The sequence below is a fragment of the Rhipicephalus sanguineus genome, chromosome 6 (genome assembly GCF_013339695.2).
Source record: "Rhipicephalus sanguineus isolate Rsan-2018 chromosome 6, BIME_Rsan_1.4, whole genome shotgun sequence".
Classification (NCBI taxonomy): domain Eukaryota; kingdom Metazoa; phylum Arthropoda; class Arachnida; order Ixodida; family Ixodidae; genus Rhipicephalus; species Rhipicephalus sanguineus.
The window spans coordinates 65,286,070-65,310,863 of NC_051181.1; the positions used below are offsets into that span (position 1 = coordinate 65,286,070).

The 24,794-nt window shown below is 53.0% G+C and overlaps 1 protein-coding gene across 1 annotated transcript in view; it reads left to right on the plus strand.

Moving 5' to 3' along the window:
• The first annotated feature begins 9,679 nt into the window (after window positions 1-9,679).
• LOC119395844 (uncharacterized) overlaps window positions 9,680-24,794 on the plus strand; it is a 29,745-nt gene continuing 14,630 nt past the window's right edge. Inside the window, exon 1 of the mRNA XM_037662849.2 lies at window positions 9,680-9,798. Within this exon, the coding sequence (XP_037518777.1) occupies window positions 9,777-9,798 (22 nt within the window). The 5' untranslated portion in view covers window positions 9,680-9,776. The remainder of the gene's footprint in view (window positions 9,799-24,794) is intronic.

A 24,794-nucleotide genomic window follows, 5' to 3' on the forward strand; every position in this document is an offset into this window, starting at 1 on the left:
GTCTTCTGTTCTGTGTATTAGCCGTCTTCTGTTCGTCTTCTGTTCGTACGCTGAACCGCTAATTGCCAGGCAACTACTTCGGGATTCGATGAGATAAGCTTCTCGGCTCTTCTGCGCCGTTAAGCAGCATTTGCGCTTCCTTCTCCGTACGTTACTCACCTGCAAACGCCAGTCAGAGGCCCTATCAAGCGGCTCTAGCACAGTGTATCAAGCGGCTCCAGCACAGCAACGGCCAATGCAAGCAGCAATCATTAACAACATTAAACCAAGAAAGTACAATAAACAATAAGCCCAAGCAAGAAACTACAATAATAAAGCAAACGTACGGTCCTCAGATTCAGTAGCACGCGAAATATGGCTTGAGGCGCGCGACATGGACGACTTCAGGTCGCGCACGGCGTCGCTGAGAGTTCGTAATGCCGTCAGGGACAACCTCGTAGTGGAGTGCGCTGAGGCGTCGAAGTACCCTGTACGGTCCGGAGTATCGTCGAAGAAGCTTCTCACTAAGTCCCCGTCGGCGTATTGGCGTCCATACTCATACACGGTCACCGGGTTGGTATTCCATGTGGCGTCGTCGAAGGTTGTAGCAGCGGCTGTAAGTCGTCTGCTGGTTCTTGATCCATAGGCGGGCGAGCTGTCGTCCTTCTTCGGCGCGCTGCAGGTAGGTAGTCACGTCGATGTTTTCCTCGTCGATAACCTTTAATAACATGGTGTCGAGCGTCGTTGCCGGGCTCCGTCTGTAGACCAACTTGTATGGCGTCGTCTGCGTCATTTCTTGTACAGCCGCGTTGTAAGCGAAGGTAACGTACGGAAGCATGGCGTCCCACCTCTTGTGTTCGACGTCGACGTCCATGGCCAGCATGACGGCTATGGTCTTATTTAGACGCTCGGTCAGGCCGTTTGTCTGTGGGTGGTACGTGGTGACCCACCGGGGGCTTGTGTGGCTGTATTCTAAGATCGCCTGAGTTAGGTCAGCCGCAAACGCCGTACCTCTGTCGCTGATGAGAACCTCTGGGGCGCCTGTCGAAGGACGATGCTCTCAACGAAGAACTTGGATGCCTCAGCGGCACTGCCTTTGGGCAGGGCTTTTGTTTCGGCGTAGCGGGTGAGGTAGTCGGTAGCCACGACGGTCCATTTATTTCCGCAAGTCGACGTTGGGAACGGCCCCATGAGGTCCCTCCCGATCTGCTGGAATGGTCACCGAGGAGGCTTGATCGGCTGAAGGAAGCCTGCTGGTCTTGTGGGTGGTGTCTTCCGTCGCTCGCTGACGGTCTCGGCACGTCCTTACGTAGTTAGTGACGCCGGCGGCAAGGCGCGGCCAGTAGTACTTTTCCTGTACTCGTGGGAGCGTGCGGGAAAGTTTGAAGTGTCCAGCTGTCGGGGGGTCGTGCAGGGCATGCAGAATTTCTAGTCGAAGTCCCGAAAGTACAACGATAAGGTAGCGGCCTCGGGCCGAAGAGAAGTTATTCTTTACGAGGACGTTGTTTTTCTAGGAAAATGATGGCAGTCCTCCCCTATCGGAAAAACTACCATGGTGGATACTGGAAAAGGTGGTGGATATAGTGGAATTAATGCTGGGTATGCTGGAAATCATGGTGTTCATAGTGGACAGTGGTGGGTGGCATGGTGTACATTAGCTGGGTAAGGTGGAAATGATGGTGGACGATGGTGGAGTGTAGCAGCAAAATACTGGGTAAGGGTAGGAGACAGCGCCCACTATGGCGCGAATGGTGGAAAGCAGCGAGGGAATGCTGGGTGAGGAAAATGATGGTGTACCATGCTGCACCATGCTGCACCACGCTGGAGAAGCTGCGCCAAACACCGTCATTATACTCGAAAGCAGTGGCAGCTATGATGAGTATAATGTGAAATATTATTGCAGTGCAAATGAACAGCATTTTGAGCGAGTTGGTAATGCCTAATGGAGCAATGTAAAACTCAATAGACAGGATATCGAACTTGTTTTGTATTTGTAATACACCCCTTGTGAGCATGCCTTTTCTTTATTTCTTACATGAAATAAATCTATATTTTTGTGGTGAGTGGTCGAGCCCCTTGAGCTTTCGTTTTCAATGCTATATTTGTTTGCAGTGCCTATTGCATTGATCGCAAAAAAATTCTCAAGAATGTATTGCCTGATTATTCGTAAATTTTAATACGATTTTCTTGGCTGAGAATATTTATTCGAGCACGAAGAAAAAGCAAAATTAGTGATCACTGGATAGCAGTTAATTTTTGGACTTCCGTGGGATGTACCTACCCGAGACCACGCCTGTTGCGCTTTAACATTCGCGCTGAATTTGCTGCTCGCTCACATTTATGATAAGGCTGGAAGTAAACATCAACATCATGTGCGCTACGGATGTAAACGTTGAGAAAAATGTCCGTGAAATGCATGCTGCAACCGAATCACCTCGCGTAAACAGATTGACAATGTACTGTATTGCAAAAACAATCTGCGGCTTGAGCCGAGAACCTCATTTGGACGGGGGCAAGGTGCAAAGCACAGCCGTATACTTAGATTTTGGCACACGTAAGAGCCCCAAGTGGTCGAAATTTCCGGAGCCCCCACACTACGGCGTCTCTGAAAATCATATCGTACTTTTGGGACGTCGTCAAACCCCAGCAGTTATTATCTGAGCCGAGCAGCTGCTTCTCAGCTCTCGCTGCGCTGGTAGCGGCTTACAACCTAGCCTCCGAGATTAATGTCTACTGCCCATCTCTGAGGCCGTGTTCGCCATAGGCGCTGTCTCAATGGCGGCGGTGACGTCACGTCCGACAGCGTCGGAAGTGAAATTCGTTTAGGCCGTGGCCACTGGCGTCGCCGCTGTCGTCCTCCCAGATTTCTCTTTGCTGACATGGCGGCGCGCTGCTTACAACGTGGTCATGGCGTGGTGATTGTGTTTGTGCTGATGCGGTTGATTTTCGTGCGTGCCCGTGCTTTGTGTTTTATGTTGCGGTCATTGACTTAGGCGGAACATCTTGAATCATTATGATGTGCGGTACACGGCACACTAAGTGAGCGGCAGGCGCCAGCTTCCCAAGTACGATTCCCTTGTTGGTGATCATCATCGGTTGAAGAGTGCCGGAATAGTTTCTCACAACGCGCGCTGTGGCATGGAGAATCAACGTGACAGTTCGTGCACAAGGGAACTCACCATATTGCCTCTAGACCGACGGATGCCTGCAAAGGGGGTGGTCAGCCAACGCCGACTCGTTACATCACCTGAAGACGGGCGGACGTCGCAACGTGTACGCTGCCAGCATGTTCTCTTGCGAAAGGTAGGTGGCTGTGAGTGCTACTCTGTGCACGTTATGCATTATTATTGCTGTATGCGTATTGCTAAGGGATATTGAATATGGTGGTGCTGAATGTCTTTGCAGTTGTGTTGAAGCTGCTCCCGCCCGACGTTTGTGAACAGCTTAATCGCTACTGTTACAAAGTGCTTGGATATGTGAGACGGGCGCACTACCCGCCGTAAAATTGAAAGCATAGATCAAATTTTCGACAGAAAGGCTTTCGTCTTACGCAGGTATTTAACAATCGTCACTGCACTTGTAATAACCAAACTAAAAAAATTATTGCTACTGCCACCGGGTTGTGCTGTGACTGGGAATCGGTGAGGCGCGATAAGTTTCATTTGGTGATGCAATAAACAACACTGATTATGCTAGCACCCTTGTGCACTCATAAGTTTTTACGTCGGAAATAACGGGAATTTGTTCAGAATCCGCCCCTGAAGGACGATATAATGTGGTAGGTGGGCTTCTGGGGAACGCGGAATGGGGTGGAGGTTCGGCACTGCAGCGCTAGCGTCAACTGGCCGGCTGTGTATCCCCGTTGGCTGGCCGCCGGCATCGTCGAATGTGGATGCGGCATCGTCGATGTGGAAAGGGGCAGTGTAAGACGCATCAATATATTGATTACTAAACGAATCATTTATATTTTTTAATGATGCTCTTTAAATATTTTTCAGGTTGCTTGAAGAAATGCATCTCTTTGTAGCCGCTTCAATTATATCCACCGGGGAACTACCGTGATGTCGCGGTGAGGGTTTTCTACAAGGGTTTTCTGCAGAAGCTGCTCGTCGAGGCAAAGGAGTAAGCATAACGCCAAGAAATGTAGAAAAGGGAATAAACTTATTCACTGAGCCAGTGTGTTTTTGCTTAGTGCAAACATCGTATTATTGTGCCTGTTTTGCCTGATAACACATTCGGAACCAAAGCTGGGAGATACCAATTGGTTTTCTGTGGTTAAACTGTATGCCTTCTGTAACAGGCAAATATGTTTTGAAATATAACTGAAATAGCATTGAAAGGGAAATAGTTCATTGACAAATGTGCCCGCCATCTCCGTAGCTGCCACGTACCTTGTACACAGAATAATTTCTACCCACCAAGGCTACCGTCCACCATCTGCCCACCTAAATTACTGTCCACTATCCATCCACCTTGGCCACCATCCACCACCGTCCACCATCCACCCACTACATTAATCCACTATAATGGTGGATGGCGGTTTCCACCATGTCCACCACTTGACTTTTTCCAATAGGGTCGCCTGAATACTATTGGGACAACGATGGTCCTGCCCTCCAGATATTCCACTAGACCCTTCAGTTCCGGGTCGGCTCGCTGTCGCTCGGCAAAGTCGTCGGCACTTATGGCTCCCAAGAAGCTGTCATCATCCTGGTCGTCGGGCGGTGGTCAGTCGACGGGGGCTCGAGACAAGCAGTCGGCGTCGGAGTGCTTCCTTCAGGACTTGTACACGACGACAATGTCGTGTACGGCAATGTCGGCAATGTCGGCTCCACCGTGCCAGGCGACGTGAAGGGTCCTTCAAGTTAGCTAGCCGACACAACGCGTGAGGGTCGCTCATAACTTTGAAGGGCATGCCGCAGAGGTAGGGGCGAAACTTTTACATAGCCCAGATGATAGTGACGCACTCCTTTTCTGTTGTGGAATAGTTGGCTTCTGCCATAAACAGCGACCGGCTAGTATAACTGATAGCCTTTCCAGTCCGTACGTCCGCTGCACAAGGACGGCGCCGAGTCCTACGCTGCTTGCATAAGTGTGAATCTCCCTATCGGCGTAATCGTCGAGATGCTCAAGTATCGGAGGCGGCTGCAGGCGTCGTTTCAGTTCATGAAATGCTTCGACTTGCGCTGTTTGCCACCTGAATTCGACGTCGGTCTTCGTGAGCTGCGTTAGTGATTCGGCGCTACGTAAAAAGCGTTTGACAAAGCGGCTGTAATAGGCGCACAAGCCGAGAAATCGGCGCACGGCCTTCTTGTCAGTAGGTGGCGGGGAAGCGCCGATGGCAGCTGTTTCGGCGCACTCCAGTCTTGCTGATCATGTGACCCAAAAACAAGAGCTCCTGTACGGGAAGCGGCACTTTTTCTGGCTTCAGAGTGAGCCTGGAGTTCTTGATTGTTTGAAGTACGGATTCAAGGCGCTGGAGGTGTTCGTCGAAATTTGAGGAAAACACAACGACGTCGTCCAAGTAAACAAGGCAAGTTTGCCACTTCAAGCCAGCTAATACTGTATCCATAACACGTTGGAATGTCGCAGGTGCCGAGCAAAGATCGAAGGGCATGACCTTGAACTCGAACAGGCTGTTCGGTGTTACGAAGGCAGTCTTTTCTCGGTCTTTCTCGTAGACTTCGATTTGCCAGTAGCCGGCCTTGAGGTCCATCGCAGAAAAGTACTTCGCGTTGTGGAGTCGATCTAGGGCGTCGTCTATACGTGGGAGAGTGTACAGGTCCTTTAACGTGATTTTGTTTAAGCGACGATAATCGACGTAGAAATGTAGGGACCCATCCTTTTTCCTCAATAACAGCACAGGTGACGCCTACGGACTCTTGGACGGCTGGAGGATGTCGTCGCGTAGCCTTTGTCGACCTGTTTCTGGATGGGCTCCCGTTCCCGCGTCGAAACCCGGTAAGGACTCTGACGGAGTGGTCGAGAATTTTCTTCTGTTATAATGCGGTGCTTAGCAAGGGGCGTTGGTCGGACCCGCGATGACGACGAGAAACAGTCCTTCTATTGCGGAAGCAGAGTTTTGAGTTGGTCTTGCTTGACCTTCGGAAGGCTCGGGTTGACGTCAAAATCCCGTTCGGGACCTCAATTCGTCCAAGCAGGTTCGCCAGCATGGAAGAGGGCGAAAGCATTGCTGGCGGCCACACATTCGTCGATGTAGGCAACCGCCGTACCAATGTTGAGGTGCCTATATTCGTGGCTGAAGTTTGTCAGCATTACCTTTGCTTTACCTCACGCAGCTCGGCTATACCTCGTGCGACGCAAATTTGACGGTTCAGGAGTAGGTCCTGATCGCCCCCGATGACGCCTTCAAGGTTCGCAGGTTTTTCGGTGCCGACGGAAATAATGACGCTGGAGCGCGGCGGAACGGTCACCTGCTCTTCTATCACATTCAGAGCATGGTTCCCTAGCGTCGCGTGGGGTGGGAGCGCTTTGTCTGAGGTTAGTGTTATCGACTCAGACCTCAGGTCGATGACGGCGCCATGGCCACTTAGGAAGTCCGTTACAAGTATCACATCCCTGGAGCAGTTCTGTAGGATTACAAAGCTCGCGGGATAAGTTCGGTTGTTGGTGACTCGCCGCGCAGACACCAGCGGCTTTATCAAATGGCCTCCAGCGGTCCGGATCTCGGGGCGTTTCCAAGCAGTCCTTTGTTCAACTTTGCGGCGAAGCGCCCACTGATGACAGAATAGTCGGCTCCAGTACCGACGAGAGCGGTGGCGTTGTGGCCCTCCATCCGAACGTCGAGGTCACTAGTTCGTCGTCTTGCGTTGCGGTTAGGACATGGCGTCGGATCACGACTGCGTCGGTATGTTCCGCTGCTTCCATGTCGGGTCGTCAGATCTTCGGTGCGCGAGGTTTCGTCGTCAGCAGTCTGTCTGGTTCGCGTCGTGTTCTGCAGGTATCGTCGCGTTGTTGTCGTCGGCGGCCGCGTAGGATCTTCGGCATTTCATCGTACAACAACCGCACATCCATCGGTTGCTGCCCTCAGTTTCCCAGATACGGGCTAGGCGACCAGCCCCGGTTTGGGCCAGTGTACTCATCGCGGTGCTGTGACATGTAGCGACCGGGCGATGGCGAGCGGGAAGGCGTCGTTCTTGCCAGTGTGTTCCGGCGAGGTAGTCGTCGATGTCGCGAGGCCGCTCGCCTGGCTGCGGGCGTGGCGCGTTGACGGCGAATCCGCGTAGCCCTATCTGTCGGTACTGGCAGCGGCGGTACGTGTGGTCGGCCTCCCCGCAGTGGTAGCAGAGCGGGCGGTTGTCAAGGGCGCGCCAAACGTCGGTCTTCCTCGGCGCGTATCGCTGGCCGGGTGACGGGTGGCATGACGTCGGTGCTGGCGGCGGACCTGCAGGGGCGGCGCGGCGTCTTGACGTGGTCGAGAAGGAGGGGGGGGGGGGGCGTTCCGTCGGGCTGCAGCAGCATAGTTCATTGCTTGCAGCTGCGGTGGTGGCCGGCTGAGGAACACCCAGTGACTGTTGGATTTCCTCGCGTACAACGTCAGCTATCGATGTCACTTCGGGTTGTGCAAAAGGTGCGAGCTTTCGCAGCTCCTCTCGCACGATGGCTTGGATCGTTTCGCGCAGATCATCGCAGCCGCTGGCTTGAACTGCTGCGCTGTCTTGGATCAAGAGGCGGTTGTACTGGCGGGTTCGCATTTCCAGTGTCTTGTCCATGGTGGTTGCTTCTGAAACGAATTCTTGGATGCTGCTTGGTGGGTTCCGCATCAGTCCCACGAAGAGCTCCTCATTGGCTCTTCGCATAAGGAAGCGAACTTTTTGTCCTCGGGCATGGCAGGGTCAGCGGGGCGAAACAATCGGGTCATTTCCTCTGCGAAGCTGGCCACGCTTTCCTTTGGGAGTTGGACCCGTGTCTCCAGCAAGGCTGCGGCCCTTTCCTTTCGGACTACGCTCGCGAACGTCTCCAGGAAAGCGCTGCGAAAGACGTCGCAGGTTCGAAGGGTGGACTCCCTATTCTTGAACCAGGTCCTTGCTGCGTCTTCCAGGTAACAGTAGACGTGGCGCAGCTTGTCCTCGGAGTCCAAGTTGTTGAATGTTGAGACCCTTTTGAACGTCTCGAGCCAGGTTTCGGGGTCGTCATTTGGCACTCCATAGAAGGTTAGCTCTCTGGGTGGCTGCATCACAATCGTTGCAGGGAACGTCCTCGTCGCGGTCTTGGTCTTGTCGGGTAGGGGTCCGTATTCAGGTGGAAGACCTTGCTGCGTGCGGCTGGCCCGCTGGTTGGCGTTGATGTCTTCTTGACGGTGTGGGCTTGGCTCACAGTTTGAGGGGGGTGCTTGGTACATGGAGCGGGAAGCACCTCCACCAGATGTCACGGGGTCGTGACGTCAACGAAAACCGCAGGCGACGTGTCCAAGATGAAACTCTTTATTGGCTGAACTTGTGGCCGAGAAACTGAAAGTTAATTGACAGCAATACCAACGGTATGCACTGATAGCGGCGAACAGAGCATCGGCTGTCGATCAACTAAGAAGCGATGAAGCGCGTCGGCATTTATATATGTGCCGTCGAGTATTCCAGAGTTATCGCTGGCTGTCGCGCAAGCGCTAGAATAAGCTCGAGTGTTCGCGTCTTGCGCGGTATCTTAACAAAACGATTTACGATAATCGCCAAGCTTTTCGAACAATGACGCGCGGTTTGCGCTGAGCATTGCTGACAGTCTTTGTGGGCGAAAACCGACTACAGCAAGAGTGATGATAAGAAACGCACGTGGCAATATGAAGAACTCGAATGAAAGGTTGTGACATTAATTTTTTTGTAATGCATGACATATACGTCATGACATACATGGCACAAACGCGTCATGACACACATGGCACAAACTTGGCCTCCAGCGGCGGTTTCATTACCTTGATGCAAACCAAAATTGGCACGATGTGATATTGGTGCATGAACATATGAGTTATAGGTCATGACATGAACAGCATGACATACATGAGAAAGCGCCATCGTGACGCGATGGTTGTCGTTTTATTAAATGTGCATTAGGTGGCGTGTGTGCACGACGAGCCTGAACGACAGATGACGACATGAATGTCTCCTGTACACGAGTAACACCAAAGACACGATGCGATAGTCGTGAAGCCGTAGGGGTCGTCACATTAGCATGGCATATACAGAATGTGCATGCATGTATGACAAACAGGTTTATTTATAACGGAGAACTAAGAAAAAGCAGCTATGCAGTGTATCTCAAGAAACACTTGTGCTTCCGTTTATCGATCGCGATGTGACATATGGCACGCGTCATATGTGACGTGTCACCTACATTTTGTCACAAGTGTCGCTTACCTATGCTTTCCGTGAAACCTATGCGGAAGCAGAGTGTATAGATGGCAATCCTCGTTTGCTGCCTTAAGGTTTCTCGCTTTCTTGCAAGTAGTTCTGCCATTCTTGCTGATGCTGGTCTTGACTGTCACGAAAATATTCCTGAAGCTTCAGGATCAACTGAAATATAAGCAGGGCATTTGGTTCTAGAAAAGTTTAGCTTTGTTGTAATTCTCAAGAAGTCTTATCCACAATAGACCCCAATGAACGTGTGCTTAGCATTTGAAAACTCAAAGGCTCCTCGTCAGTTGTTTACAAGGAGTCCTACAAATAGCAGCTGCCTCAGTATGGGCGTCACTCTCCTAAAGAGAGCAATGCTACAGAGGATTATCAAATATTTCACTGTGTCTTTTTCATTCCTAAGCAGCGGTCGAATAATATAACTGCGAAAACATGCTCATACTTCGTCAAATCAGTGAGTACTACTGCTTTTACAAACTGACACATGCCACATCAATTTTCAGTAGTTCGTTTCTCAGCGCCGAGAATCACAATCACTCTTATCCGGCTATTTTGTGTTCGCTCCAGTAAAACGGCGGCTGATCCACACTTATTCCTGTCCTAAAGGCGCTTATTGGTGGGCACTCGGCGACGATGCAAAACAGCGACAATCAAGGTGGGGAACGGACTCTCAGCGTAAGCTGCGTTTTCGCCGAAGAGGGTGACCAACTCGAAGGCGCTAGAGAGGACAACCCACTGCAGTGTTCCAAGGCTTAGCTACAATTGCCCCGGCTCCGAAAAGGGAGCCACCCGGTGACCTAACAGATTGTCACTGAGCGGGTCATGGTAGGCATTGAGGCGTTCCACATTGGCAATGTCGCGCCCTCGGCGGCTCATGTCCGAAAATGGTTCAATGGGTTTGATTAGTTAGCTGAAAGGGGATGTACGTTCGAGGACATGGTAAGTGCCGCAGGGACGACACCGTAGGGGTCGGCAGGGGCGTTCGACTATGCGGTAGGGGCCACGGTAGAGGCCAATTGCAGTGACAGGTACCAAGAGCCATACGAGCGCTCCAGAAAGGAACGTGGGCACAGAAGTGGTTGTCTCACCGCGAATGCTCTTCTGAAGCTCTTGGTCATGTGTAGTAATGGTCTCGGCAAGCTGGCGACACTCTTCAGCAAGTCTGGCTGTTGCAGAAATAGGCGCACACTCAGATTAATCCGGCTTGTACAGAAGGATAGTGTCAATAGTGTGTGACGGGTGCCTGCCGTACAATAAGAAAAATAGGGGAAAACCAGTAGTTCACTGAGGAGCGGTATTGTAGGCGCAAGTGACGAGGGCAGAATCGCATCCTAATCTGTGTGATCGGTGGCGACGTACATGGAGAGCATATAGCCGAGCGTACCGTTGAAGCGTTCCGTGAGGTCATTCGTCTGCGGGTGGTGAACAGTATTTTTGCGGTCAACAACGTTGCACTCTTTGACAATGGCTTCGACGACTTCCGACTAGAAGACACGGTCTCGATCACTGAACAGATCCTCGGGTAGACCATGACGCAGCATGAATCGGTGGAGCATGAAGGAGGCCACGTCGCGCGCTGTAGCCGCTAAAAGGCCGGCAGTTTCGGCGTAAAGGGTGAGGGGGTCTACAGCGACGATGGTCCAGCGGTAACCAGCCGACGTTAGAAGAAGTGGCCCATACAAATCGACTCGAAGGAGCCCAAACGGCCGGTCAGGGCAATGTAGAGGTTGCAGACCAGCCGGCGGCAGGTTAGTTGAAGTGTTGCGGCGCTGACAATCGATGCAGGAGCCAACGAATTTCCGCCCGTAGGGATACATCCGTCGCCAAAAGTACAGTTGGCGATGCGGTGGTAAGTTTTCAATACAACAGAGAACGCACACTGCGGATCAGAGTGGAACGACTCGGATATGTCAGAACCACGATGCAAGAAGTACTTTAGGTGAGCGAACGACGCGGAGGGAGCGCTTCTTGGGGATAGGCGGATTATGTTCTCGTCTTCCGCGTGGGGAGAAATGGCGCCTTGACAATGTCGCGTTACCGCGCGATATCGACCATCGACACGTCGCGCTAACGCCTCGTTTCGTCGCTCATAGCGTCGCTCGTCGCTGTACAGTGCATTTCCGCACATATGGGGGTTGGGCTTTCGCAGTCCAAGTGCTACGTTAGCAGTGCAGTGCACTGCTACCTTTGCTTCTTGATCTCGCTTTTGAAAATAGCATATTGGCCAAGTATTTTTCCGTTGCGGAAGAATGGGCAACTGCTTTGTGCCCTTTTGCAACAGTGGCTACAAATGTTGCAAAGAGAAATGCGTGCTTTTCACGCCACCAGCCAACGAAGAAAGGCTTCAGTCATGGAGGCGTGCAATACCACGAAAAGACCGCGTGCTGCAAAAGACATTTCTTGCACCGTGGCCCCGTTGTTTCTTTCATTCCCTCCTCGTGTTGCGGCGCTGTTTCCATAATGAATATAAACTAACTTGCCCAAATCTCTGTTCTCTTAAACTTTACGTAAGTTCTTCAAAAACAAGGACCCATAGGACCGGGACACTCCTTTAGCAAAGTGAATCCAGCATTGACATGCGTTTGACATGCGTTTGTTTAATTCTAGTTGCGAAGTTCAATGTCACAGGACTTCAAAGTTGGAGATTTGGTGCGGCATTTTGAGTTTCCCACTTAATTTTGATTACTTGGAATGCTCAGGTGCGCGAGAAATCAAAAGAAAAGGGATATCACTGCATTCCTCTCGTTTCGAATTGTAATCGCCGCGGTTGTGAACGTTTAAAAAATAACCTCAGCGACGTATCAGTTTACTGAAGGTGATAAGAGGGTGCTATTTCTTGTACTTGTGGCGAAGCAATTGGTACTGTTTAACGGTTGCGTTCTCCAGCGGCTCCTAGTGGGTCGTCCTCTTATAAACGCCGCTCGCTCTCGGAGCCCGTGCTTTTGCCTTGACTGTCGCCATAGCGAATTGCCGAGTCCCGTCCAATAAACCGCTTAACAAAATGGTGGAGAGTGCTGTGCTCCCATTCGATGCCTCTGGAGCTCCGATCCCGTACCCTACCAGCTACCATGCTTCAAGACGCCGCTCAGCAGACGCCTCCGCCTACACCGACCGCATGGCCCGGTGTCCCTCGTATCCGCGACCCCCCAGTCTTCACTGGCGCAGATGGGACCGACGTGGACGACTGGCTCGTGATCTATGAATGCGTGAGTGTCCCCAATAAATGGGACGAGGCGGGAAAATTGACCAACTTGGTTTTCTACCTCGCGGGTGTGGCCGGCCTGTGGTACAACAACCACGCATCCGATTTTACGACCTGGTCCGACTTCAAGACCGCCGTCATCAACGTGTTTGGCCGCCCTGCCGTTCGTAAGCTGCAGGCCGAACAGCGTTTGCGAGAACGAGCTCAGCAGGCCGGCGAAACCTTTACCAGCTACATGAAGACATCCCCGATTTGTGTAAGAAAGCCGACGTCACCATGTCGGAATCTGACAAGATGAGGCACATTATGAAAGGCATCGACGACGATGCCTTCACGATGCTGCTCGCCAAAAACCCCAGCACAGTGGCCGAGCTCATCACGCTCTGCGAGAGCTACGAGGAGCTGCGCCGGCAGCGGTCGATGACCCGTCGCTCTCCATCCCGCGACGCCGAGCTCGCTGGCTTCTCAACCATATCCGACCACTCCGCCTTGCTCGCAGAGGTGAAGTCATTCGTGCGCGAGGAAATTGCGCGCCAGTTCTCTCTGCTGGATTTTGCTCAACCTCAGTACGTTCAACAGCCGTCAACCATTCTTCTCCCTCCCCTGCGTCGAGCGATTGAGCAGGAAATCGCGGAGGTCATGCCTGAGTACCACCAGCACCATCCAGCTCCTGCACCACTCAGTTACGCCCAAGTTGTCGCCAGGACGTCCCCAGTAATACCTACGGCAGCCCCACACAGTTACGCCGAAGCCGCCGCTAGACATCAGTCCTTCGAAGCGGCTGTGCCGGCTACATACGCCGACGTCATGCAGAGGCCACGCCTGCAGCCAACGATGCAGTCATATCAGTCGCCACCCCGTCAATCACGTCGTGCGCCATGGGCGGGCCCTGCTCCAGCAAACCGATGGCGCTCACCTGACAACCGCGCCATATGCTTCGCATGCGGTTACGCCGGCCACGTGGCGCGTTACTGCAATCGCGTCCAACCGCCTCAAGTCGTGTCGCCCGCCACCAGCCAGTCAAACCGCACATTTTACGCCCCACCTACGCCTCTCTCGCCGACGTCACGCCAGGCTCCATGTACTCGGCGCTCTCGGTCTCCACGACGTCGCTCACTGTCGCCGATGCGCCCACGTCCGGTCGCACGCGACCAGGAAAACTAGTCGTCGCAGTCCAGGAGGCAAGGGCTGCGACGCTGTCGAACTGCGAAAGCCCTCAGCGAAGCCCAGCGAACGTGATAGACGTGTTTGTCGACGGTGTTCCCACATCTGCCCTTGTCGACACTGGAGCCGCCGTATCCGTTATGGACCAAAAATTGAGCCGATTACTACGAAAAGTGAGGACGCCACTTTCTGGGATGTCTCTCCGTACAGCCAGCTCCCAGAATATTCATCCTACAGCAATATGCACAGCTCGCGTCGTCATTCAGGACGTTCTGTACGATGTCGAGTTCATTATAATTGCTGCATGCTCTCACGACGTCATCCTGGGATGGGATTTTCTCTCCCGCCACGACGCCGTAATTCATTGCGCACAAGCAGAAATCGAGCTCTTCCCGTTCTCAGATCTGACGCCGGCAGACACTTCATCGGTATCGAGCAAGATCCTCGTCAAAGACGATACCAAAGTGCATCCAAACTCGTCGACGGCTGTGTCAGTCGACTGTGCCGGTCTCTCCGACACCATTGCACTCATTTCGCCATCTGACCACGTTTGCACAAGGAGAAGCTTGCTGGTACCTTTCGCGACCGCCCAGGTCACTCAGGGCATTACCGCTATTTTTGTTCACAACCCATCTCCATACATTGTTACGTTGGTGCGAGGGGAATGTCTTGGCAGAGTGGAACCCCTTGAAGACGCACAAGTTATGGACGCACCCGATGACACGCACTGTCCGAGTTCCGGTACGCTCAGTGCTGTTTCCGCGTCCGATTCGTCACCTGCTGATGTGTTTAGGTCCTCCATTGCTGACGACCTCACATCGGTCCAGCGTTCCCAACTTCTGTGCCTGCTGGAAGAATTTCGTTCTTCTTTCGATGTCGGGCAAACTTCTCTCGGCCGCACTTCCGCTGTTACGCATCGCATCGACACCGGCGCCCAACCACCACTGCGGCAACGCCCATATCGCGTGTCTCCGGCAGAACGTCGGGTCATTAATGAGCAAGTCGACGATATGCTTCGACGCGACGTTATTCGGCCCTCGGACAGCCCATGGGCGTATCCCGTTGTTCTCGTTGCGAAGAAGGACGGTTCCGTGCGGTTCTGTGTAGACTACCGACGGCTCAACAAGATCACTCGCAAGGATGTTTATCCGCTGCCGCGAATCGACGACTCGATTGACAGCCTGCAAGGAGCCGAATTCTTTTCATCATTTGATTTGCGCTCGGGGTACTGGCAAGTACCCATGGCGGATGACGCTCGACCGAAGACAGCCTTTGTCACGCCCGACGGCTTGTACGAGTTCAACGTCATGCCGTTTGGTCTGTGTAATGCGCCCGCGACCTTCGAGCGCATGATGGACACCGTTCTGCGCAACTTGAAATGGCACACGTGCTTGTGTTACCTGGACGACGCCGTGGTTTTCGCTCCCGACTTCTCTGCGCATCTCCAACGTCTGCGACATGTTTTGACGCGTTTGCCCAACGCCGGCCTCCAACTGAATCTGAAGAAGTGCCGATTTGCAGCACGGCAGCTGACAATCCTCGGCTACGTCGCGTCCAAGGACGGAATCCTCCCCGATCCGGCCAAACTTCGGGCCGTGGCCGAATTTCCCAAACCTACATCCGTAAAAGAACTGCGCAGTTTCATAGGACTGTGTTCGTACTTTCGACGCTTCATACGAAACTTTGCCACCATCATATCACCGCTGACGAAGCTCCTTGGAAGTAACGGACCCCTAAATTCGTGGTCGTCCGAGTGTGACGACGCGTTCGCAAAGCTCCGTCGTTTGTTGACGTCTCCTCCCATACTACGCCACTACGATCCTACGGCCCCAACGGAGGTACACACGGACGCCAGCGGTGTAGGCCTCGGCGCTGTCCTTGCGCAGCGCAAGCCAGGGTTCCCCGAATATGTCGTGGCATACGCAAGCCGTACGCTTACCAGAGCCGAGAGCAATTACTCAGTCACGGAAAAAGAGTGCCTGGCGATCATATGGGCCCTTACAAAGTTTCGACCTTATTTGTATGGTCGCCCGTTTGACGTCGTCACCGACCATCATGCACTATGCTGGCTGTCGTCATTGAAGGATCCCTCAGGCCGTCTCGCCCGCTGGGCACTTCGCCTGCAGGACTACGACATCCGCGTGCTGTACCTCAATGGACGCCAGCATGCTGACGCCGACGCCCTCTCGTGCTCCCCCTTGCCTGACGACAATGCCCCCTGCTCAGTACCTCACATGGCTGTTGCTTCAATCAACGTTCACACCATCGCTACCGAACAGCGCGAGGATAAATGGATCACGTCGCTGATCGACTTGCTCACTGATCCGTCGGCAACACCATCCACTCGCGCGTTGCGTCGTCAAGCCCACCATTTCGCCGTTCGTGACGACCACCTGCACCGACGCAATTACAACGCCGACGGCCGCCAGTGGCTACTAGTGATACCCCGCAGTCTGCGTTCTGAAGTATGCGAAGCCTTCCACTCTGACCCGCAATGCGCGCACTCTGGGGTATCCAAAACTTACCACCGCATTCGACAACGATACTTCTGGCGTGGGATGTACCGCTACGTGCAGAAGTTCGTTCGCTCCTGCCTCGATTGCCAACGCCGAAAACCTGCAACGCACGTGTCGCCTGCAGGTCTACAACCATTACCTTGCCCTAACCGTCCGTTTGGGCGCGTGAGCATCGATTTGTATGGACCACTTCCTCTGACGTCGGCTGGTAACCGCTGAGCCATCGTCGCTGTTGACCATCTAACGCGATACGCCGAAACCGCCGCCCTCCCAGCGGCTACAGCGCGCGATGTTGCCTCCTTCTTACTACATCGATTCATACTGCGTCACGGTCCACCCCAAGAGCTTCTCAGCGATCGAGGCCGCGTCTTCTTATCAGAAGTCGTGGAAGCCATTCTGAAAGAGTGCCATGCTGTTCACCGCAAAACTACTGCTTACCACCCGCAGACCGTGCGGCCTAACCGAACGCTTTAACCGCACGCTCGGCGACATGCTGTCAATCTACGTCGCCGCCGATCACACCAATTGGGATGCCATTCTGCCCTTCGTCACCTACGCCTATAATACCGCCCCTCAGAGCGCTACTGGTTTTTCACCCTTCTTCTTACTGTACCGAAGGCACCCGTCGCACACCATCGACACGATACTTCCATACAAGCCGGATCCATCTGAGTGTGCGCCTATTTCTGACACAGCCAGGCTTGCTGAAGAGTGTCGCGAGCTTGCCAAGACATTTATGACGCAGGAACAAGAGCTGCAGAAGAGGATTCGCGATGGCACCACCACTTCTGAGCCTACGTTCCTCTCTGGAGCGCTCGTATGGCTCTCGGTCCCTACCACTGCATGTGGCCTCTCTTCAAAACTGCTGCCGAAATACGAAGGCCCATACCGGGTCGTCGAGCGCACATCCCCGGTCAACTACTTGATCGAACCCATCGAACCAGCTTCCGACATGCGCCGTCGGGGGCGCGCATAGTCAACGTGGAGCGCCTCAAGGCCTACTATGACCCACTCATAGTGACGAGCTGTTAGGTCGCCGGACGGCTCCCTTTTCGTACCCGGGGTAATTGTGGCGAAGCAATTGGTACTGTTTAACGGTTGCGTTCTCCAGCGGCTCCTAGTGGGTCATCCTCTTATAAACGCCGCTCGCTCCCGGAGCCCGTGCTTTTGCCTTGACTGTCGCCATAGCGAATTGTCGCCGAGTTCCGTCCGATAAACCGCTTAACAAACTAAATACTTCAGATACCATTGCATTCGTCATATTCGCTATATGCACACTGGTTAACTGGAAGAGCTGCCTCAGTAGGCGTAGGTGTAGGCCGTTGTGCACACGGTGGCGTTGCGTCCGCTTGAACTAGCCGTAGAGTATCTGGATGCGCGCGGTCGTCAAGGCAGCCTACCGAGTCGAACTTGGTAGCGCCATCTCTCGGTCTCCTTGCGAAGCAGAACACAGTAGCGCAGCGGATTGTCTTGGCGTTCAATCACCTAAAGTAGTTCTTGCACCGTGGTCAGAACGCAGTATTACTAGTAGCCACTGGCGGCCGTCGCCTTCGTAATTGAGTAGGTGGACGAGGTCGCCGTGAAAGGCGAATGGTGGGCTTGAAGACGCAGCGCGCGAGTGGATTATGTTGCTGATGGATGAGTCATCAAGTCTTTCAGCGTGTCAATCCACTGATCATTGCGCTGTTCGTTAGCGATTGTGTGAATATCGATGGAACAAAGGGCAAGGTGAGACACAGAGCGGTGGGCATTGTCGTCAGGCAAGGGAGAGCGCGACAGGGCGTCGGCGTCAGCATGCTGGCGTCCGTTGTGGTACAGCATGCGGATGTCGTAGTCTTGCAGGCGAAGTGCCCAACGGGCGAGATGGCCGGAGGGATCCATATGACAACCAGCACAGTGCATGATTCCAGGCATTCCTTCTCCGTGACGGTGTAATTGGTGTCGACTTTAGTAAACGTGTGACTTGCATATGCAACTACATATTCCGGGATGCCCGCTTTCCGCTGCGCAAGGGCAGCGCCGAGACCAACAGGCATCCGTGTGCACCTCCCTAGGGACCGCAGGGTCGTAAGGGCGTAATATGGAAGGAGACGTCAAAAAACAATGGATCTTTGCGAAAGCGTCGTCGCACTCTCACGACCACGAATTGGGGGCCCTGCTGCTGCCAAAGAGCTTCTCAGTGGCGATATTATAGTCGCGAAGTTTCGTATGAATCGCCAAAAGTAGGAGCATAGTCCTACGAAACTGCGCCGTTCTTTGATGGACGTACGTTTGGGGAACTCTGTCACGGCCCAAAGCTTGGCTGGATCGGGAATAATTCTGTCCTTGAACACGACATAGCCTAGTATTGTCAGCTGCCGTGATGCAAATCGGCGCTTCTTTAGATTCAGTTGTAGCCCGGCGTCGCTCAAACGCGTCAAAACATGCCGCAGGCGTTCAAGATGCGTGGAGAAGTCCGGGGCGAAAAGGACGACGTCGTCAATGTGGCACAGGCACGTGTGCCATGTTGCGCAGAACGGTATTATCCATCATGCGCTCAAAGGTCGCAGGCGCATTACACAACCCAAACGGCATGACGTTGAATTCGTACAAGCCGCCGGGCGCCACACACGCTCTCTTCAGTCGAGCGTCATCAGCCCTGGGTACTTGCCAGTACCCAGAGCGCAAGCCGAGTAATGAAAAGAATTCTGATCCTTGCAGGCTGTCCCGGCGTTGTCTGTTCGAGGTAGGGGATAAACGTCCTACGGATGATCTTACTGAGTCATCGGTAGTCCACACAGAACCACACAGAGCCATGCTTCTTCGCAATGAGAACGACAAGAGACGCCCACGGGCTGTTTGAGGGTCGAATGGCATCGCGGCGAAGCATGCTGTCGACTTGCTCGTTAATTACACAACGCTCTGCGGGATATACACGATCTGAACGTTGCCGCAGTGGTGGTTGGGCGCCAGTGTCGATGCGATGCGTGACAGCGGACGTGCGGCCGAGAGAAGTTTGCGCGACATCGAACGAAGAACGAAATTCTTCCAATAGACACAGAAGCTGGGAGCGCTGGACCGACGTAAGGCTATCAGCAATGCAGGAACCAAGTAGTACATCAGCGGGTGATGAATCAGATGTGTAAACAGCACTGAGCGTACGGGAGCTGGCGGAGTGCCTGTCACCCGGTGGGTCGGTAACTTGTGCGTCTTCGAAGGGTTCCGCGCTGTCGAGACATCCCCATCGCACCAACGTAACAACACACGGCGATGGTTTGGTAACAAATGCCCCGCCACGGTGGTCTAGTGGTTATGGCGCTCGACTGCTGACCCGAAGGTCGCGGGATCGAATCCCGGCCGCGGCGGCTGCATTTCGATGGAGGCGAAAATGTCTGAGGCCCGTGTACTTAGATTTAGGTGCACGTTAAAGAACCCCAGGTGGTCAAAAGTTCCGGAGCCCTCCACTACTGCGTCTCTCATAATCATATGGTGGTTTTGGGCCGTTAAACCCCAGATATTATTATTATTGGTAACAAACATATCGGTGACGCCCTGAGTCACTTGCATGGTCGCAAATGGCACCAACAACCTCTTCCTAGTGCAAACGCGATCAGATGGAGAAAGGAATGCGACGGTATCGGAGAGAAAACGGTGCAATAAACTGAGACAGCCGTTGACGAGTTTGCAGGAACTTTGGTGTCGTCTTTCACGAGCACCTTGGTCACAGCCGATAGACTGTCAGCCGGCTTGAAAATAATGGTGAGAGCTTTATTTCGGCTGGTGCGCAATTAATTACGGCGTCGTAGTGGGCGATGAAATCCAATCCCAAGATGGCGTCGTGAGAGCGCGAAGAAATTATGGTGAATTCGACGGCGTACACAGCGTCCTCAATGATGACGCGGGCCGTGCACACCGCTGTCGGGTGAATACTTTGGGCACTGACTGTACGGATGGAGAGCCCGGAAAGTGGCGTCGTCACTTTTCGTAGTAATCGGCGGCTATGTTTGGCGTCCATAACGGATACGGCAGCTACAGTATCTACAAAGGCAGATGTGCGAACGCCGTCCACAAGCAGGTCTACTACGTTCTATGGAATTTGCTGAGGGCTTTGGCAGTTCGATAGCGTCGCAGCGGTTGCCTGTTGGACAACGACGACTATTTTTCCCCGTCTCGTGCAACCGGACGTGGCCGCATTGGTGACAGTGAACGGTGTCGTGGTGCCGCTGAACGGCGTGCAGACGGAGCTGGGCGTGACGTCGGTGACATAAGCGGTGGCGGGTCGCAGTATGGGCTGCTGGAATGGCTGGTGACGGTTGATTCGACTCGAGGTGGCTCCACGCGATCGCAATAGTGGGCGACGTGACCGGCGCATTCGCCCGCAAAGCAGATAGGGTGGTTGTCGGAAGTGCGCTATTGGCTTGCCGGTGTAGGTGCCATCCATGTCCCAGGACGCGAGGGACGGGGCATGATGGGCTGCAGTCGGGTCATATCGATGACGTCCGCGTACGCCGCCCGCACATTCGCTTCGAAGGCCTGAGGCCTGGCGGCTGTTTCGGCGTAAGTGGGGGAACCACAGAAATCGCTGGGAGCCAGGGGCGTAGCCAAGGGGGGGGGGGGGTTGGGGGGGTTCAAACCCCCCAGAAATTTTTCAGTTTTGCTTGGGTATATAGGCATGCACACATACAAACGCACGCACGAACATACATAAAGTATGGCTGACCCCCCCCCTCCCGAAAAAAATTTCTGGCCTACGCCCCTTCTGGGAGCGGTCTGGCTACAACTTGCGCGTAACTGAGCGACGCAGGCGCCGGAGGGGGCTGGTGGAATTCCGACATGACCCCCTCGATTTCCTTCTCAATAGCTCGGCGTAGGGCAAGCATCAGTGTGGTCGACAACTGTTCAACATGCTGCGGGTGAGCGAAGGCCAGTAGAGAGAACTGACGGGCAAATTCCTCGCGCACGAATGACTTCATTTCGGCGAGCAAGAAGGAGTCGTCCGAAATGGCTGACAAGCCAGAGAGATCGGCGTCACGTGATGGAGGTCGACGCGTCATCAGCCGCTACCGTCGCAGCTCCTCGCAGCTTTGGCACAGTGTGGTGACCCCAGTGCGAGTTTTTGGCGAGCAGCATGGTGAAGGCATCATTGTCGATGCCTTTCCTAACGTTCCGGATCTTGTCAGACTCAGACATGGTCGCGTCGGTTTTCTTGCACAAGTCGAGGAAGTCTTCGATGTGACTCGTGAAAGACTCACCGGACTGCTGTACTCGTTTACGTAATTGATCTTCGGCTCGCAGCTTACGAGCAGCAGGGCGGCCAAACACGTCGATGATGGCGGTCTTGAAATCGGACCACGTAGGAAAATCGCATGCGTGGTTTTTGTACCATAGGCTTGCCACACCCGCGAGGTAGAAAACCAGGTTGCTCAGTTGGCCTGCCTCGTCCCATTTATTGGGTACGCTCACGCGCTCTTAGATCGCGAGCCAGTCCTCCACGTCGGTCCCATCTGCGCCAGTGAAGACTGCGGGGTCGCGGATACGAGGGACACCGGGACAAGCGGTCGGAGCAGGGGGCGGCGTTTGCTGAGCGGCGTCTTGCGGCATGGTAGATGGCACGGTACGGGATTGAAGCTCCAGGGGCGTCGAATGGAGACCGAAGTTGTGGCGACGGTACAGCACTCTCCACCACTTTGTAAAGGCGTTTATTGACGGCGGGATTGACGGCGACGGTGCACAACGACGACAGTCGACGGCGCGCAGACTCGCAGACTCATGAGCACGAGCACAAGGGGCGTGCTCTCCGAGAAGAGGCGAAGAGGGCGACCCACTAGAAGGCGCTCGGGAGGACGACCCATTACAGCGTTCCAATGCTTCTCTACAAGGCGTTTATTGGTGGGCACTTGGCGACGATGGACAACGGCGACAGTCAAGGCGGGGTACGGACTCTCAGCACGAGCCGCGTTCTTTCCGAAGAGGGCGACTCACTAGAAGGCGCTGGAGAAGTCGACCCACTGACGAGATTCCGGTCTTCGCTGCGCTGTTTTTATGCCAGTTGCATGTAATGCCCGCGAACGAAGGAATGTGTTACTATCGCATCCCTTGTGGCATAGCGACAGGGCTTCCCGTCCTTGGAATTTTTCCTGGTACTATGGCATTCCCCTATTTCTCCACTGTACGAAATGTACCAGGTGAAGTCTATCGAGCCGCAGCCATGAAGCAGCAACGACTACGCTTGTAGCCACGACATGCGCGCGTCTACGAGCAACCAGGCAGACCAGCGTGCGTGGCAAAACTCATCAAACTGAACTTTACTGAAACGCCAACGTTGCCCACTCACGCGGTGCCCAGGTGGCGCCAATTACTGGTTCCACTCGTTCCCCCATTGACTTCACTTGCTTCCGAGAGAATACTAACGAGGAGGTTTCTTTACTACTCTCGCGTTTTATCTTACAGTGTTGGGCACATTCCCAGGATTTGGGGATATCTGTACGTGGCGCCATCTCTCGGCGGCAGCAACGGCGTCCTGTCATAACTCAATGGGAAATATGCGAAAAAAGTCATATCACTTCAATAAAGCTAGTTATCGAAAATATCTCCTGGTTCTATGCAGCAGAGACCTGCTGGAACATTTTGGTAAAATTGCAGTATCGCACTACAACGCGACTGGCTTCCCAGGACAATTCAACACAGCCCATTAGAAACACATGGAGCCCCATTGTAAAATATTGAGCACCTCGGGAAACCACGCGGTTTGTAGAGCGACATTGTAATTTTAACAGAATGTTGAAATAAGTATCTGCTGTATCGAACCAGGAGTCGTTTCTCATAACTGTCTTTTTTCGTCAGCTACGATTATAGATGCGAGGCATCTTATGGCGGAGTTCAAACCAGTTATGTGCGGCGTGACCACCCTCACTGCGCATGCGCAGACCCTCTCCACACACCTCCACTCCCCCTCTCCGCTGATCGCTTTGCTTGTGCAACATTGTTAAACCTTGCTCCACACTGCCAGATTATGCACTGAGATGTCACGCAATCGATGCTGGAACCTTTAAGTACAGCAGGCCTGCAATTTCCTCTAATTGTTGGTGTTCTAGATTGCAGTAGCGTAGAGAAATGACACCTTCATTCAGCACATGGTCTTTGGTTCAGGTGTATCTATCGGGGGGCGCGCTGCAGACTTCATCTTAACACATCCAAATTCTTTTACTTATTTGCCTCCCAAAATAATAGCTCGCACAGTGATTGGCCTATCACACTGTGTGCAATTGTTATAGACAGGAACAACACTCTTACGAGCGGGATATTGCAGCCACCTAGTGCACTTTCTATGAGTTTTCCTTTAATAACCGCCCACATTGGTCGCAGTTTTACTAGAAGCAGAATGGCAAGAGGTACCAGCATGCACGTATACATTTAGGCTGCAAGAAATCTGCAAACTCTGAACTTCTAGGTACACGTGTATTGTTTGTCAGGGTTGCCATGTCCAGAAAAAGTAGACCTGGATAAAAAGGTTGTAGCCTCCGTATTTGTGAGAGATCTGTTTGAGCATCCACGCACTTGGATATAGCTTCAACCATTACAAAAGATAGTGACCTAAAGAAGACCTCGAAAATGAACATGAAGTCTCGACCGCGGTTTTTCCAAAAATGATCGTGCTGTGATAAGCTCACCACCAGCCGACTTCTCGTGGACTTGACATGCAGCACGGCTTTGCACTTGGTTCACGACGGTGTAATCGGTTTTTGACTACCACGTATATCACCTTGCAATTTTTTTGTTTCTCCAACACCAGGATGCCAAGCATTCAGAAGCTTAACTACACTTGATGTTGTATTTTTGGGTTGACTTCACAAAAACCCCGCAAGATGTATTCTTATTGTAAGTTGAGTCTTCCAGAGAGTGAAGAGTTCCTGTGAGCTCAGAATGAGCCGCGTATGAAAGCACTCAATCTCTCCCTATTTAGAAAACAATTGTAGTATTCTATAATACATCAAGATAGCATATTGATTCACCCTATCTGCAGGCATATCATGAATAGCTTGGCTTCTCGGTAGAAATCCCCTCTCACTGTCGGCATATCTTATTGAGCATCCTGGTTTGTTAGATAAGCATGAATTTCCCGATTGACAGAGTCAACGCCCACATGTACTCGATCTTGCGCGCTCCAATTGATATAGCTACGTGTCAGTACTGGGCCGACACCATTCTAAAGTTGGGAACAGTTTCTTGTTGGTATTCTAATTCACTTATACGAATGCGCTGATCAGAAGCTCTTTCCTTTCAAACAAAGCTTGCTCTGACTCCATCTGTCCCTTTCTGCCCTGTAAGAGTAGTTGATGGAGAGACCGCTGTTCAAATGAAATGTTAGGCAAGAAGCACTGCGAGGGATGCACCGCTACGTACAGAAGTTCATTCGCTCCTGCCTCGATTGCCAACGCCGACAACCTGCAACGCACGTGTCGCCAGCAGGTCTACAACAATTACCTTGCCCTAACCGTCCGTTTGGGCGCGTGGGCGTCGATTTGTATGGGCCACTTCCTCTGACTTCGGCTGGTAACCGCTGAGCCATCGTCGCTGTTGACCATCTAA